Source organism: Amblyraja radiata, chromosome 9, assembly GCF_010909765.2.
Source record: "Amblyraja radiata isolate CabotCenter1 chromosome 9, sAmbRad1.1.pri, whole genome shotgun sequence".
NCBI classification, from domain to species: domain Eukaryota; kingdom Metazoa; phylum Chordata; class Chondrichthyes; order Rajiformes; family Rajidae; genus Amblyraja; species Amblyraja radiata.
Genome location: NC_045964.1, coordinates 24,525,388 through 24,542,327, shown reverse-complemented (window position 1 = coordinate 24,542,327; position 16,940 = coordinate 24,525,388). Strand labels below are relative to the sequence as shown.

General features: G+C 41.5%; 1 protein-coding gene across 12 annotated transcripts in view; it reads right to left on the bottom strand.

Moving 5' to 3' along the window:
• gphn (gephyrin) overlaps positions 1-16,940 on the bottom strand; it is a 458,009-nt gene that overhangs the window by 248,469 nt on the left and 192,600 nt on the right. For all 12 annotated transcript variants that reach the window (XM_033026893.1, XM_033026894.1, XM_033026895.1 and 9 more), the window contains exon 3: positions 567-624. In XM_033026893.1, the coding sequence (XP_032882784.1) occupies positions 567-624 (58 nt within the window). The remainder of the gene's footprint in view (positions 1-566; positions 625-16,940) is intronic.

Below are 16,940 nucleotides of genomic sequence, written 5' to 3'. Positions count from 1 at the left end.
TGTGGCAGGGAATTCAACAAATTCACAACTCTCTAGGTGAAAAAGTTTTTTCTCACCTCAGTCTTAAATGGCTTCCCCTTTATCCTAAGACTGTGGCCCCTGGTTCTGGACTCGCCCAACTGGGAACATTTTTCCTGCATCTAGTTTGTCCAGTCCTTTTGTAATTGTATATGTTTCTATAAGATGCCCCCTCATCCTTCTAAACTATGAAGGTGTTGAAATGCCATGTAAAGAAACTGAAAGGCCGCCACACCTCGATGTTGTAATGGGTCGTTATCATGTAAAAATAGCCCATGAAACAGTAAATGTAAAGCTGCAGAGCCATGCACATTACTAAAAACCTCAGTGAATTGAATGCAGTAATGTCAAAAGGAAAATGAATGAGCTGCTATTCAGCTTATTAATTCATGTCAGCCACTTTTACAGTGGACTGCTCAATTTGCAGCAAAATAATAGTTGGTGTTGACTAGTCTTTAGAGTCTATACAAGTCTCTTAAGTTGGAATATGCCGGAATCGACCAAAATCAAGAACAGACCTACAAAACCGAATTAAAATTGTCACTTACCTTGATTTCATCAACCTCATCAGGTACTATCTTGTATGCAGATACTGTTCCTCCCAACCTATAAAACAAAAATGTAGGCCTTTTAGTAAATTTTGTTTTTTGACCCTTTATGGATAATCTCTGCTCACTTACAAACTTGTGCCATAAAGTCAGACAATCATGCTCTTCAGCCCACCACATTCAAACTGAGCTTTTTAAAAAATCTATACCCCACTTACCAGCATTATACCTGTATCTTTCTGCTCTTTGCCTTTTTAATTACAGTGCCCTCCATAATGTTTGGGACAAAGACCCATCATTTATTTATTTGCCTCTGTACCCCACAATTTGAGATTTGTAATAGAATAAATCAAATGCGGTTAAAGTTCACATTGTCAGATTTTAATAAAGGCCATTTTTATACATTCTGGTTTCATCATGTAGAAATTACAGCTGTGTTTACTTCTTCTATGTAGTTTTTTTTGGCGGTTGGCAAACAACTTTTTAGTGCATTACCGCCACCAACTGGTATGGAGTGTGGATCAAATAACATTATAACTTATATACTAATAACCTATATCTTTCCAAACAAATTGGTTACCCTGAGAAAAAGCATTAGGATTTGATAGCACTTATATGAATTCTTTTGTAAAATATCTATTACATCAAATTGTACTTTTTCTTTTCTGAATCGTTCACTCATTTGTCTTCTTTCTTCCTCATACCTCACAATGTATAATGACATGCTCTATTGTCTCTTCTTGCCCACAGTATTCACATCTGCCTGTATTATGCTTGCCTATTATAAAAAGTGTACTGTTCAGACCAGTGTGTCCAAATCTGATTCTTGAAATTACTGTCTCCTCTTTTCTGTTTTTTCCTGCACATCTCATTTCTCCCACTTTCCTCTGGACTCTGTAGAACCACCGTCCTTTCCGTTCTTCCTCCCATTGCTTTTGCCATCTTTCCTTCAGTCTTTGCTTAATAATGTCTTTGATTTCAGTTTTACCTATGTTAATACTTAAATTAATCTTACTTCTTTTTGTTACCTCTTTTGCTACCTTATATGCCATTTCGTTTCCTCTAATGCCAATGTGTGCTGGTACCCATAAAAATATGACTGTAAGCCCCATCATTTGAATTCTGAATAGTGTTTGTTGTATTTCAATCAAAATGTCTGGTCTGTCTGAATGGCTGTGCTGTAAACTCTTTATTGCTAAACTTGAATCTGAACAAATAACTGTCCTAAAAGGCCTGGTATCCTCGACCCACTGTACCGCTAACAATATTGCAATCCAGCTGTGTTTATACATAGTCCACCCCATTTCAGGGCACCATAATGTTTGGCACACATGGTTTCACAGGTGTTTGTAATTGCTCAGGTGTGTTTAATTGCCTCCTTAATGCAGGTATGAGAGAGCTCTCAGCACCTAGTCTTTCCATCACCTTTGGAAACTTTTATTGTTGTTTATCAACATGACGACCAAAGTTGTGCCAATGCAAGTCAAAAAAGCCATTATGAGACTGAGAAACAAGAATCAGTGTTGGAGACATTAGCCAAACGTTAGGCTTACCAAAATCAACTGTTTGGAACATCATTAAGAAGGAAGTGGTGAGCTTACTAATCGCAAAGGGACTCGCAGGCCAAGGAAGACCTCCACAGTTGATTTCAGAATTCTCTCTATAACAAAGAAAAATCCCTAAACACGTCCGACAGATCAGAAACACTCTTCATGAGTCAGGTGTGGATTTGTCAATGACCACTGTCTGCAGAAGACTTCATGAACAGAAATACAGAGGCTACACTGCAAGATGCAACCCACTGGTTAGCCACAAAAATAGGATGGCCAGGTTACAGTTTGCCAATAAGTACTTAAAAGAGCAACCACAGTTCTGGAAAAAAGCATACTACCTCATCTTGAAAGTACTGGCTCACTTATCTGCATTGATGATACAGCTGCTGATGATAGTAGCATCATGAATTCTGAAGTGTATAGACATCCTACCTGCTCAAGTTCAAACAAATGCTTCAAAACTCATTGGCTGGCGGTTCATTCGACAGCAAGACAATGATCCCAAACATACTGCTAAAGCAACAGTTTATCAAAGCTAAAAAATTGTAAATTCTTGAGTGGCCAAGTCAATCACCCGATCTGAACCCAATTGAGCATGCCTTTTATATGCTGAAGAGATAACTGTGGACTATCCCCCCAAACATGTATAAGCTAAAGATGGATTCAATACATCAAGTTCACACTGATCATCGATCACCCAATCACATTTGTATTATGTTCTCCCACTTTCGCATCTATTTCGTACACATTAGGGACAATTAATAGAGGCCAATTAACTTACAAACTCTTTGGGTTATGAGAGGAAACAGGAGCACCTAAAGGAAACCCAGGCAGTCACAGGGAGAACATGCAAACTCCACACAGAGAGCACCAGAGGTCAGGTTTGTATTCTGGTTTCAGGCATTGTGAGATAGCAACTCTACCAGGGTGTCCCCCTTTAAAAACATCCAGATTAATCCCATTGCATGAATTAAAAATTCCCAGCTGCCATGGAGGGATTTGAACTGACTCTAGGTCCCCCATCCAAAACTGTTTGCTAGCCCAGTAACGTAACTACTAAGATACCATATCCTGAGTATTGAACATTATTGATCGCTATTCCTATTAATACCACAGCATATGTTTAATTTTTTTTTGTTGTTCACTAATAGCATAAAACATTTTCCAGTGAACTAGGATGAGTTTAAATGGATTGTGGGAAACTGAGCCGCAATGAGTGTAGAAAGAATATGGGAATGAGACCTTGTTGAATGTCACAGATCAAGGAAACAGGGCCGTGATGAGTTTAAAAGGAGCTTATGAAAAGGGACCTGGTTAGTTCAAAAAGAGTAAAAGAATGGAGTCCACTGAGTTTAAAAGGACTCTGTGAATGGGGCCCAAATGAATTTTAAAGGGAGCATGGGAAATGAGCCCCTGATAGTTTAAAGGTACTAATATATTCAGGAGAGCCAAACGCCGAACAATTGTTTTTTCCAAACAATAAGATAGTAGATTATGGCAATATATCAGAAATTAGGATTGAGTTCATAGGAATTTCAGGATCTGGCAGCACCTCCTCATCGACTGGGAAAAGAACATCTTAAAAGCACAGATGTGGAGAATGTATCATCAAAACAAATATCAGAGCTGGATGAACTGGGAGAATGGAATGGAATCCTTACAAAAAACAAGGCGAGAGAGTTTTGTCACAATACCAGGGGGAGTCCAGCATTGCCACAAATTTTGGTCACTAACTTGTCTCCTGAGATGGAGAGAGGAGTGAATGAAGAGGCAATGTTGGACCCTGTGAAAGTGAGAGTAGCTGGGAAACTAGCAACAAAGGAGATGGAGAGTGTCCTTTCACCTGCTGCTTTTAACTACCTAATCAGACGCTTTTAGTTCTTTATACACTTGTACAATGCTCCTCTGAATATTATAAGCACCAGAGAACAATCTTAGTTTTGAAATCAAACTGAAAACTTCAAAAATACTCATGATATTATGCTTTGTAAATTGAGACAACTTCAAAATCCTTTTCAAATGATCTATCTGTTATAATTACTTCCAAAATTCCTTAATTAAACAAATTTTGTTATAATATTTCAGCATATCATTTATGTTTATGATTTATTAAGACAAGAATTAGTGCATATATCTTCCAGTAAAAAAATATATTCTACCATTCATTCTTTGAAACAATTAATCAGAAATGATTATTCTTGACATAACTGTTTTGACTCTAAACACTGCAACATGTACGAGTTGCTGACAAATATTTTACTCACATTTCATGACATTTAAAAAAGAATCCAACCACTGACTCAACTTGAAAAATGTTCACTACAAGACAGTAATTTGGGTAAGAATAAGATGGTAAATATCTTGGCACAAAAAAATTGCTCCTAATTCTTTCAGACATAAGTGTGCTATAATGGGTTATTTATACTTCAGACCTAACATAGAATATCTGATGATTTGTGTTCTATTTATATAGGCAATGTGACACTGGAGCCATATTCACAATCACCATGAACCTAAAGAGCCATATGACCACTGTATGCAATGTGCCCCATCGCATCAAACACAGTACAATCATATTAAATATATTACTAGAGTGGCACAGCAGTAGAGTTGCTGTCTTACCGTGCCAGAGAACTGAGTTCGATCCTGGCTACGGGTGTTGACTGTACATATATTGTATGTTCTCCCTGTGATCCCATGGGTTTCCTTTAGGTGCACTAGTTTCCTCCCAAAACTCCAAAGACCTACAGGATTTTAGGTTAATTGGCGTCGGTAAAATGGTGAATTGTCCCTAGTATGTAGGCTAGTGCTCGTGTATGGGGATCGCTGGTCAGCGTGGACTCGATGGACCGAAGGGCCCGTTTCCGCACTGTATCTCTATAGTGTAACTCCTCTGAAATTTCTAACAGTAAGAATGCTGCAGTCATGTCATATTTGTTCTGTCCCACTACAGAACAAACACACATGCTCATGTAAAATAATTTAATTCCTCATATTCCGCTTGGGGAGTCTGCATCCTGCGAGCATGAACATTGAATTCTCCCAATTTTGTTAGCCCTTGCCGTCTCCTCCCCTTCCTCAGCCCTCGGGCTGTCTCCTCCCATCTCTCAGCCCTCGGGCTCCTCCTCCTCCCTTTTACCTTCTTCTCCCCGCCACCCCCCATCAGTCTGAAGAAGGGTTTCGGCCCGAAACGTTGCCTATTTCCTTCGCTCCATAGATGCTGCTACACCCGCTGAGTTTCTCCAGCATTTTTGTGTACCCTCATGTAAAAGAACATGTATTTCAAAGAATTTGAATGTATATGGTGGTAATTTTCAGGCCTTGTCTTAAATGAATGTCAGGCAGCTACTGTTCAGACAGAGAGTGGTCCTTGTATACAATGATCTCACAACCAAACATGCTTGTAACTACTATTTGTAATGGAAGTTATTTGACATTTTGTTCTTGCTCATAACAATTATCCTTTTAATAACTACTCCCTAACAGTTGTTAACCGGTGTTTTTGTGTTAACCTTTTACAATGGGAGATGAATGAAAATTACCAAACTCTAGCATAATGTAATTTCTTATACTAATACAAGCTGCGTATCAAGGTGGTGCGTGTGGCTTGAAAGACTCAGTCTGAGTAAAGGTGACATAAGCTGTGAGTTAGCTTCATGCATTACAGACTCTAAATAACCCATGTTATATATTAATCTCCTCAAATTACAATAACACAACCAAGATTCCTCTTAGCTGCTACCATTGTGGAAGCCAGATGATCTCTCCCAGTAATTTCTTCTCCCATGTCCTAATACAATTCCCAAAGTTTTCTAACAGCTTCTTATTGAGTCCAAATCACACGTTTAGAAATTGTTCAGCCAGAGCTGACCACACTTCTCGGTATCTGCATACAATGGCGTCTTGTGCGTAGTGGTGGAATGATTGGTGGAAACAGGGCCGCGACGTTGACGCTCTTTCCTTGACCCCTTCTAACAATTGATATGTGGCTAAACTATCATTCTTAGGCCCTGCCATACATAGCAACTTCATTCAATTTGCTTGATCTGACTTCCGAAACAACAGCTCAGGCTCAATTTGAATCTTTGCTAGATCAGCAAAGTTTTGACCTTAAACTGAGTTGCTTGCCTGTACCTTTTCGTCACAAGCATTCCAACTACCATGTTTATTCATTCACACACTCACTCATTCAAGGGATGTGTTATTGAGTATGACCTCTCCATAAGACTTTAGAGTCGACGTTTCCCTTGGCAGGGGGTGCAGAACTTGAGTATTCAGTCTCAAATTAAAACCATCAAAGACTGAGCTGAAAAATATTTTGAGCCAAGAGCTGGTCGTTTAATATAATCAACTCAAAGATCAATAGATTTTTAGATCTAAGCATCTATCTAAGCAAAGCAAGAATGTCATTGTCCTATCAGGGACACATGACAATAAACTCACTTGAACTTGAACTTGATATCATGGGAATAAATAAATATGGGGTTAGTTTAGGATAGTGACGTTAATGTAAAGGGTCAGTCTTGATCTTATTGAATGGTACAACAGGCATAAGGGGCTGGGTGGGCTACTCCATCTACTGTTTCTTACGGTGGACGTTGTGCTTGTGACACCAGCAAAGCAGTAGCTTTGCTCTGGAGGAAACCGGGTTTTAGCAGTAACCTTGGAGCAAGGCACATCAATGCAAATAAAGAGGGTTCAAAATACTCCTGACTTGTGCTATGTAGAATCTACATTGTAGATAATAGAATAATGTGCTCCATTGCCTCAATATTTATATGATTTTCATGATAAGTGTCAGGTCAACGGATGAGCAGGTGAATCAGATAGTTTCGTGAATCACGTCTGAGAGCCACTCATGAAAAGCAAATTTAATTTTATATAATCAGATGGTGATAATTTTAGTCACATACAACACATAAATACTTAGGCTTATTAATAGTCACAGGCACATGAGACTAGTCTACAAAGCCAACTTGGTCGCATGGACATTTGGAACAAAGAGTCGGACATCGTGCGGTATAGCCCTATGAGTCTTGGACTCGATAATAAGTAACTGACCAGTATTTTAATTCTTATTCTCAGATCTTGTGTATAATTGTAGTTCATCAATTTTCAGCTTAGAAAATATTTGAATCGTTACATTCAACTGTCAGCTGTAAAATGTTGCATCCCAACCATGCAATATTTTATGTAGGATGAATCTGCAGATGCTTGGTTAAACCAAAGATAGACACAAAAAGCTGGAGTAACTCAGCGGGTCAGGCAGCATCCCTGGAGAATAGTAAGATTAAACGAGAACTTACCAGTTTGAAGTTTGATCTTTATTTTATGAGGAGTAACGTTGAGGGATTACGTGAAGACCCCGCCAGTACGCATGCGTGTCAATCTTCAAAGCAGCGGTGTGAAATCACAGACAACAGTTATTGAACTGAACATAGTAAGATAAGAGAACCATAATACCAGTTGACCTTTATGATAGAGGGCTAGGAGCGGAGGGCACGTAATCCTTCAACATTACTCCTCATAAAATAAAGATCAAACTTCAAACTGGTAAGTTCTCGTTTAATCTTACTATTTTACTTCGGAGTCACGTGCGTGACTACGTGAAGATTTTAAAGCTCTGTGATTTCATGCCGTGAAAAACGAGTCCAGGCATCATACACTGCATCAGTAGGCCAATGATGAGTGAACATTAATATTGCATTCAGACATGACTGATATAAACATGTTGATGCTATTAATGAACAATAGTGCAATAGTAACCTCCCTCAACCGGGAGGAAACATACCTAACATAGAGTTGGCAAATACCCCCAATCTGGCAATGAGTTTGATCTGAATATTTGGACAGATCAGTAGTTTGACCATCCTGCAGCCGCTAGGATGTGGTCCATAACCCTGCTGCTGAGGTATAGCGGTCCTGGTGGAGTGGGACTCAAAATGTCAATGTTCACTCCAGTATATGCCAGACCCATTTAATCCTCTGGAGAAGGTTTGTAGTGATTCCTTCTAACGAGGTTTATGTAACTAACAATATAGCTAGTCAGAGTCTATAAGACTCTTAAGGACCTTGACATACTGGTGTAGATGCGTGATTACACACAACCCAAGGTCCATGGGATATGCAACATCTAGTTTGGTCTTATGTCCCTGTCTACTCTGCTTGACTAATCATGAACAAAACATGTTTATTATAGCCCACAGATATGATCATCCTATCCAGTGCAGCAATGACTGGACCCGTAGCGCTGTACTCAGCACCATGGCATAACCACTAGTAAGTGAGTTTGACCAAGGACAGGGATGTTGCTGGTGCCCATCGGCGAAGTGACGTAGCACAATGTTAACAACCCATATCTCTGCGTCCCTAGACCTGGGAGGTTTTAAGTTGATGATACCCTTCATAATCTAGATGTCAGAGGGTGAGACCGGACAGAGTGGTTTATGTTCACCGCAGCCAAATGATGAAGAGGTACTTCAGGCGCAGTAAATGGAATATTAACTTAATGTTATAATCCCATAAGACTGAATTTCAAGATGTCAGTCATCCATGCCGAGTTAAACGTAAAGAAGCATAAACAATACTTCCCATCTACTATGAGGAATGCTGCTATTTGATACTATTCCTGCAATCTGCAGTGAGCACTCCCAATGCTTTAGGTTTGACAACCCGAGCCACAGGAACGGTCTCTCAGTCTGTAAGTCAATGAATTGATTATATCATGCAGAGGATGGTTTCAACATCACAACTGAACCAGCATCTTTGTGCCCAGAAATAACCATGTAAGGTTTTATGCACATTCCCCACATTAGCGGGAACCATGGGTAAATCACCCAGGCAGGCACTATGAAAAGCCGAAAGCGGGAATTTTGCATGACCCGTCCTATGAGGCCAAATGGAGGAAGACATAAAAGACCATTCCTCCCTTGTGTAGCGAGAATGCACCCTTCGCCACTGATATGCCTCGTATATTTGCAACTGGTGATTGAGCCTGGATGCAAGCATCTCGATCGTTAGTGTTCCATCGATTCACAATGTCATTAAATACCTTGTGATCGAACATTCATTCTGTGTTGTCATTGATTTGCATGATAATACACCAGTGCTAAATGCGGTTAGGTAAAACTATCACCGGATACTTTGATTTGTTTGTACCTTAGTGATTAACATATTCCACCACCAAAGTGTATCACCTAGGACTTGTGCATGCAGATTATGCATATTCACACACCCTTTAATGCACAGAACGCACCTGGTGTCCATTGGCAGTTGATACCATGACTGAACAATTGATAACTCGTGCTAATCCCATCTGCCTCCGTAACTAGAGATGGTATTAGTTAATTCCCCATCTTTGAGCAATAGCATCAGTTTGTGAATGACTGAAGATTTACGGATGAGAGGTTTAGTGGAGCAACGCTTAATACTGTTCGTCCACCATTGTGACTTTGATAGTTTCAGCTGCGAATAGCAGATGTCTAATCTTTTGTCTCAGAGCCGAATCCCAGACAAATAAATGGATTGATTGTATTCCAATAATCAATAGTTTCAGTTGGTATCAGCTTGATTTAAATTTAACTGGACGGGTTAGAACCCCAATTTATCAAATATAGCTATGTGGCTGATAGGCTAATTTAGTAAAATTCAGTATGTTCAATATCATCCAGATTGGCCATAACACTTATTTGTTAGCTCTGTGCAGTCAAAGCACTGATTGTAGTGATTTGGTAAATAATCTGGAAACTGAAGTTAGCCCATTTTGCAACGCCACTGAGTGTCTCATTGCCTCATCCAGTTAAATTTCAATTATCTCCGAACCCTGTGAGCGGAAATGATCACATGGAAGTTATTCAGAAATGTCTATACTGCACTTGCGGTTTGAGGCTGTTGACAATGATCAGTCCACATCTCCATAATTGTGAGCCTGCCTTGAAATCTTATGTTATCCCAAACCAGGGTAAATATTCAAACCTGTGTAAATATTACAAACTTGTATCCGTGACAGGAGACATCATGATGTGCTCCCTACCTTCACACCGCCGGATGGGGAACTTCCAGGAGTTGCCTCAATCAGCTTCATCCTTCCACATCCGAATGGGAGGACTTATGCAACCCGACCCAGGAGCTGCCTCAACCATGTGTGCATGATTTTGCACTTCTGCTCCTGGGAGGTAGAGGAGCTCGAGTACAGGGTTGGCGCATCTTCCAGGAAGGCCGTTCTGGGCTGTGACCTAAAAAGACCTTTGTCCTGGTTGTACTGCCTTCAAGCTTTCACTAGCTTCAGTGTATCGTGGTTTGCTGGTGGGTGCGTAGGGGTGCTGCTGCTGGAGATGTGAGGTCTTGCGTGATGATGTGGCCTTCATGAGCCCAACGGCCCTTGTCGAGCTTCTTGACTTGTTTCATCAGGTTGCCCAAATGGCAGTATCCCCCTGATAGCTGTTCACCGCAGGGACACTGAGCGAAATACAGTTCCCTGGTGCTGGGTATTTGGTAGTTGTTATTCACAGCCTTCTCCTACGGCTGGTTGTGTTGTTCCTGCACCCCGAGCACACTTGTGGTATCTTCAGCCAAACCTCTGTCTTCAGGGTCAGCCCAGAAGTGACTCCTAATGCTCCCCTCTGTCGAGGGAGATGCATTATGCAGCCCTCGATAAGGTGCTGCCATGGGCGTCCTAGGACCCCATGGTGACTAGAACTCCATATACCGGAGCATGTCACATTGGAGCATCAGCTCCATCAACCGCTCCATGCGGGATATGCGATCATAGTCACTCCCGCCGGCGGTGAGTCTTCACAGCCCTGTCCGATTTCTGCTTGGCCTTCCCGCCAGTCTGTGGCATCGATTCCGACTGTGCAGGTGCCAGGTCGGAGACTGCTGATCAATAGCGATCCAGGTGCAGCCTACCGCTGCTGACTGCCCGCAATTCCGCGGTCCTCCTCAGTCAGTCTGGATGCGGTCCATTCCTGTAACATTCTCATAAAATAGCACAAAACAACCTTTGAGTTAGGATTTTACCTGCATGTCCTGTTTTAAACCTTCTGCTGCAGGGGCAACGCTCCTCCCGAGCCTGGTCTCCTGGTCTTAGTTGTTGCAGCTGGTGTTCCCTCTGTGGTCCTTGTAGAAAAGTTTCCACGTGGGGTATTTCTCCCCCGAGTTTTACCTCCGCGGTCCCTATAGCAGGGCTTCTCCACGATGTTCTCCAGTCGGGGCTTCCCCCCCCCGAGCTGGGTATCCCCGCAGTAACTGCAGCCGGGATATCCCCGCGGTCCCTATAAAAGGGAAAGCCGCAATTTGCAATGTCGGGGGGCGGGGGCTATCTCTGGGTGCCACCAGCAACAATACGAAGCCGCTGGTTTTCTGCCAGTGGCTCGGAAGGCGCATCCACCACCGCCCGCTCCCCACGTTCCGCGGTCTCCGGAGCGGTTCTCCAGGTGCCCCCGGCACCAATATTAAGCCGCTGGTTCCACCGCCAGCGGCTCGGTAGGCGAATTCACCGCTCCCCGCGTTCCGCGGTCTCCCGAGCGGGTTCTCCACCTATATGAAGCCGCTGGCTCCACCACCAGCGGCTCGAAAGGCGAATCCACCTCCGCTCGCTACCCGCATTCTGCGGTCTCCCGAGCGACTTGGTCCGTGGGCAGGCATCCCCGTGACCGGGGTTCCCTGGAAGTTCGTGACTGGGGTTCCCCCTAGTCCCGACTTTGCCCCGGACTTTTAGCAGGACCTCTAAGTGGAGGTTCCTGCAAGAAGATGAAAAACCTGAAAAGGTTTTTTAAAAACTTACCTCAGGTCTGTTGCTGGCAGGAGAATCACGTCCATCCTGCCAGTCGTCACGCAATGCGATAGACGATATGACACGCATGCGTACTGGCGGGGTCTTCACGTAGTCACTCACGTGACTCCGAAGTAAAATAGGAATAGGTGAAATTTTGGGTCGAGACCCTTCATCAGACCTTTCTTCCTTTTCTTCCGAAATGCTGACTGACCCGCTGAGTTACTCCAGCTTTTTGTGTCATGCAACATTTTATCTGCCTGCCTGCATAAATTGATCTGACTTCTGAAAGGAAGTTTATTTTCCCTTCCCTGTTGATATATATCTCTATTTCTCCCCATGGCGTCCGTGGTTTGAAATGGATTACAATCCAGGCAATTACATTTAATGTTCAATAAATTGATAAGTAAACAGTTAAAAAAGGTTTAACAATTTCACCAAATTGTACACACTGCAACTTTTGTTTGCATAATAGTTGCAAAGACTGCAAATAAAGGCTCTCGACCCGAAACGTCACCCATTCCTTCTCTCCAGCGATGCTGCCTGTTCCGCTGAGTTACTGAAGCACTTTGTGTCTATCTTCATTATCTTCCTTTATCTTCGGTAATTTGGACTTAATTACATGGATGATATCTCAGGCATGGCATTGCTAATCTTTGGGGGAAGAGATGGGGCATTATACTAGAGTGGACAAAAAGACTGCTTCATAAAGTCATTAACTCGGAGATTTCATTTTGATGGTCTGTTCTGCATAGGGAACTGTGATCCAAATACAGGTGACCTCCGCATTGTGGCCATCTGGGTATGGAATTCGTTAATCACAACCCAAAAATTTGAGAAATGGAAAAATAATTATCACGGAATTTATGTACGCACGATGGCGCAGCAATAGAGTTGCTGCCTTACATCGCCAGAGACCCGGATTTGATCCTGACTACAGGTGCTTTCTGCAGTAACTCTACCGCTGCACTATTATGCTGCCCACTTAATACTGTGGGACAACATGCTTTAGATATGACATCACAGTGTCAATTGAGTTGGCAGTCACAACCTGTCCTTCCTTTGCCACCCTGTCCAGTCCGAGGACATGTAAACAGATGTCTCAGAGTGAAGTGCGGGGTGGGAGATTGCAACCTTCACGTGGTCCGCCCTGTTTCGATGAATGCAATCAACCCGGCGTGCACAATCAAGTAAGATCAAATAGAACAAGTTGTCCTACAACTTTAGGCTATGCACGCCATACGCAAGAAGAAGAGTGAAGTGCTATCCTGCTCTCTAACTCCGAGGCATTTTCCCTGACACTCTACACTGTGCTACCTCTTACACCAACTCTCTAAAATAACATGAATGTCATCACAATGAAGGTGCGCCAGTTCCTCTACTTTCTCAGAAGTTTAAAGAGATTTTGCATGTTACCGAATCTCTAACAAACATCTACAGATGCAATTTAGAAAGTATCCTGACGAATTGCATCATGGCCTGGTATGGCAATTCCAAAGCACAGGAACGTAAGAGGCTGCAGAGGGAGGTGGACACAGCCCCGCTCATTGTGGGCACAGCCCTTCCCATGATTGAAAGTATTTACATAAGGTGCTGCGTCAAGAAGGTGGCAGCCATGATCAAGGATCCCCACCATACGGGTCATGCCCTCTTCTCGCTGCTACTGTGAGGCAGTAGGTACAGAAGCTTGCCAACCTCATGTTAATGAACAGCTACTTTCCTACGACCATGAGTTTCCTGAACTGACCTGCACAACCCTAATCCTACCTCAGCAATAGAACATTACGCAGCTCTTGCACTATCATGGACTTATTTTCTAATTGTATTTTGTTCTCTTGTCTTGTTTTTGCAGAGATTTTCTTCTCACCATCTTCCAGAATTAATGTGTATTGTATATATATAATTTATGGTTTTGTGCATTGTGAGTCCATGCACCGGCGATGCTGATGCAAGCAAGATTTTCGTGTAATCGGGTAATGCCAATAAAATCAACTTGACTTGGTGTATAGTGAGTATGCTGAAGGCTTATGACAAAAACTGCAGTTGTTAGCCTAGTAGTTTATGTTAACAATGAGCCCCTGAATGATCTCGAAATCCTCCAGGGTTTGATACTGCATTTAATGCACCATGAGTTTAGCATGCACATTTTTTTAAAGTGTCATACATTCTAAACTTTGAGCTTAAAATAATTAATATGTTGTTGCATGTAGGGTAAAGAAACTTCCTGTAGCAGTCAAATTCCAAAAAGACAGGAAATATTTATGCCTGGAATATTTGTGAATGACATCAAAATAATATAATTTCCAAAATACTGTTGTAAAATGTGCAATTTTCAAACCAATAGACATTTTTCACCGATGTGCCTTTTACAGTGATTTTCTAAACGATATGCCAGGTATGCAGCAACCAGAGGCTCCAAAGAAAGCGTGTGACAAACAGATTTTGTGGCCATGGCAGAGGCTGTGAGGCAGGCTAAAATGGTGTCCATGGGATCTAATATTGAACACTTCAATAATTGAGGTATAAAGTGGATGTCTTGGATTTCTCCAGTCACTCCAATTTACATACGCCTGTTCCTCATGAGAACCTATTTGGCATTGATTTATTTTTTGGAATCATGTCATCTCCAGTCTTGAGATTTCCAATTATATAGTGACCAAAGATTAGGTCGTTCCTATCATCTGTTCTTGGTAAAGTACTAAATAGTTTCGACTTCGTAAAATGAAACGGCAATCAGAAATATTTTTTTTTTTCATGCTTGCCCTCCAAAATATCACTTTTAATTTATGGAATAGGAATCAAGATGTTGAACTGCATGACATGATTTTTAAAACAAGATGCCTGCAAATTATTTCTGCGCAAGCATGTCATGAAATAGCAGAATATTGCTGGCCCTCTATAGATGAACCGTCTTTAACTGCTTTATCTTATCAATGATGGAATATAACATCATTAAGTAATTCCATGGGGAAAAAGGACAAAATAGGAGTTACAGAAAGGACAAAAAACACAATTGTCCCAAAAATGCTTAAATAGATGTTTTAAGTTTCAAGTAAAAATAAAATTGTCACAGACACATAGAAGTATAGTGATTATGTTTGTTAGTAATATACAAACCAATTGCCTCGGACTCTGGTTGTGTCTGTGGCAAGTACCTGCTCACATTTTACAATATTCACAGCAAATTTTCAAACTGTTCGGGCCCAGAATATACAGAATATACAGAACAGGCATGCAGTCAGCACTGAGGTGAACCACAATTGTCATTGTGGAAGGACTCTTTAGCAGCTTTTTCTCACCTGAAATATAAATAATGCAGTAAAAGAATTCCCCATGCCTCATACAGATTTAAACTCAAGAATTCCTGACTGAGGACAGACATATGGAGAGAAGGGGTTGGGAATCTTTTTGTATTTTGCAAAAAATAATTGTTGAAAATTGAGCTTCTTAACAGATAACTCAACAATCACCTGCTCCTCCAAGCACGAGGAGAATTAGTTTAGTTTACAGATACAGCCTAAAAATTGACCGAATTGGGCCACAAGTCCACGCTGACTAGCGATCACCCATACGCTAGTTCTATGCTATACACAAGGAACAGAAGCCAATTAACCTACAAACCTGCACGTCTTTGGAATGTGAGAGGAAACTGGAGCACCTGGAGAAAACACACGGTTACAAGGAGAATATGCACACGCCATACAGACAGCACCCGTGGTCAGGATCGAACCGGGGTCTTTGGCACGGTAAGGCAGCAATTCTACTACCGCGTCACAGTGCCGCCAAATTCTTCAAACAAATCAAAAATATTTTGTGTCCATTATATTTATGAACCTATTTCCTACATAATAGTTCCTTGTTTATAACACTCAAATGTATTCTAATTACATATTTGATAGGAAAAGTGCTGTCATAAATTAAACTAAATTGAGGTCAGGGAAGGTGAAGAAAAAAACATGTTCATTGTTTTGGAGAATTTCCATGACTGAAATAGGTGCTTGGCTTGTCATTTCTATCATCAGATTTCATGGTTTTCAAAGAAGATAGGCACAAAATGCAGGAGTGACTCAACAGAACAGGAAGCATCTCTGGAGAGAAGGAATGGGTGACGTTTTGGGTCGAGACCCTTCTTCATACTGGTTCTCATGGACTTACTGAAAGACACATGTGTAAGTAGGATCTGAGTAAAAAACTACCATAAGCATCAGTTGCAACAAATTCCCTTTACCATGGGTTAAAATAGTAAGATTAAACGAGAACTTACCAGTTCGAAGTTTGATCATTATTTTATGAGGAGTACGTTGAGGGAATACGTGAAGAACCCCGCCAGGACGCATGCGTGTCATTCTTCAAAGCAGCGGTGTGAAATCACAGATAACTGTAATTACTTAAACATAGTAAGATTAGAGAAAGAAATACCAGTTGAGTATATGATCATGGGTGGGAGCGGAGGGCACGTATTCCCTCAACGTACTCCTCATAAAATAATGATCAAACTTCGAACTGGTAAGTTCTCGTTTAATCTTACTAATTTACTTCGGAGTCACGTGAGTGACTACATGAAGATTTCAAAGCTCTGTGATTTCATGCCGTGGAAACTAGTCCATGCATCACATCTGCCTTAATGACTGGAGGAATTGTGTCAACATATTTTAGACTTGAATCCGACATTGAAATCCATGAATTGATTAACACAAATTATAGCCCCTATTTATGGGGTAATTAAATCACAGAACTTAAATTGTTTCTGCAAATGTTCCAGGTTTAATGACTGGTTTATGATAAAATAGTTGGAATGTTTTTTCCCCTGACCATCCTGCTGCCTTGAGGATTTGGTCCATTGGTACATCCAACTGCATAGCTGCCGATGTAGCTGCAGCCCTGGTGGAATGAGATTTAAAATATTAGTATCCACCCCAGCCTGTGTTAGAACCTGTTTCAGCCATCTTGAGATGGTCTGGACCGACACGTTTTTGTGTGGTTGCTTATGGCTGACTAAAAGTGCCTTCTCATTGCCTCTGATGATTTTCGTTTTCTCCATATGTAACG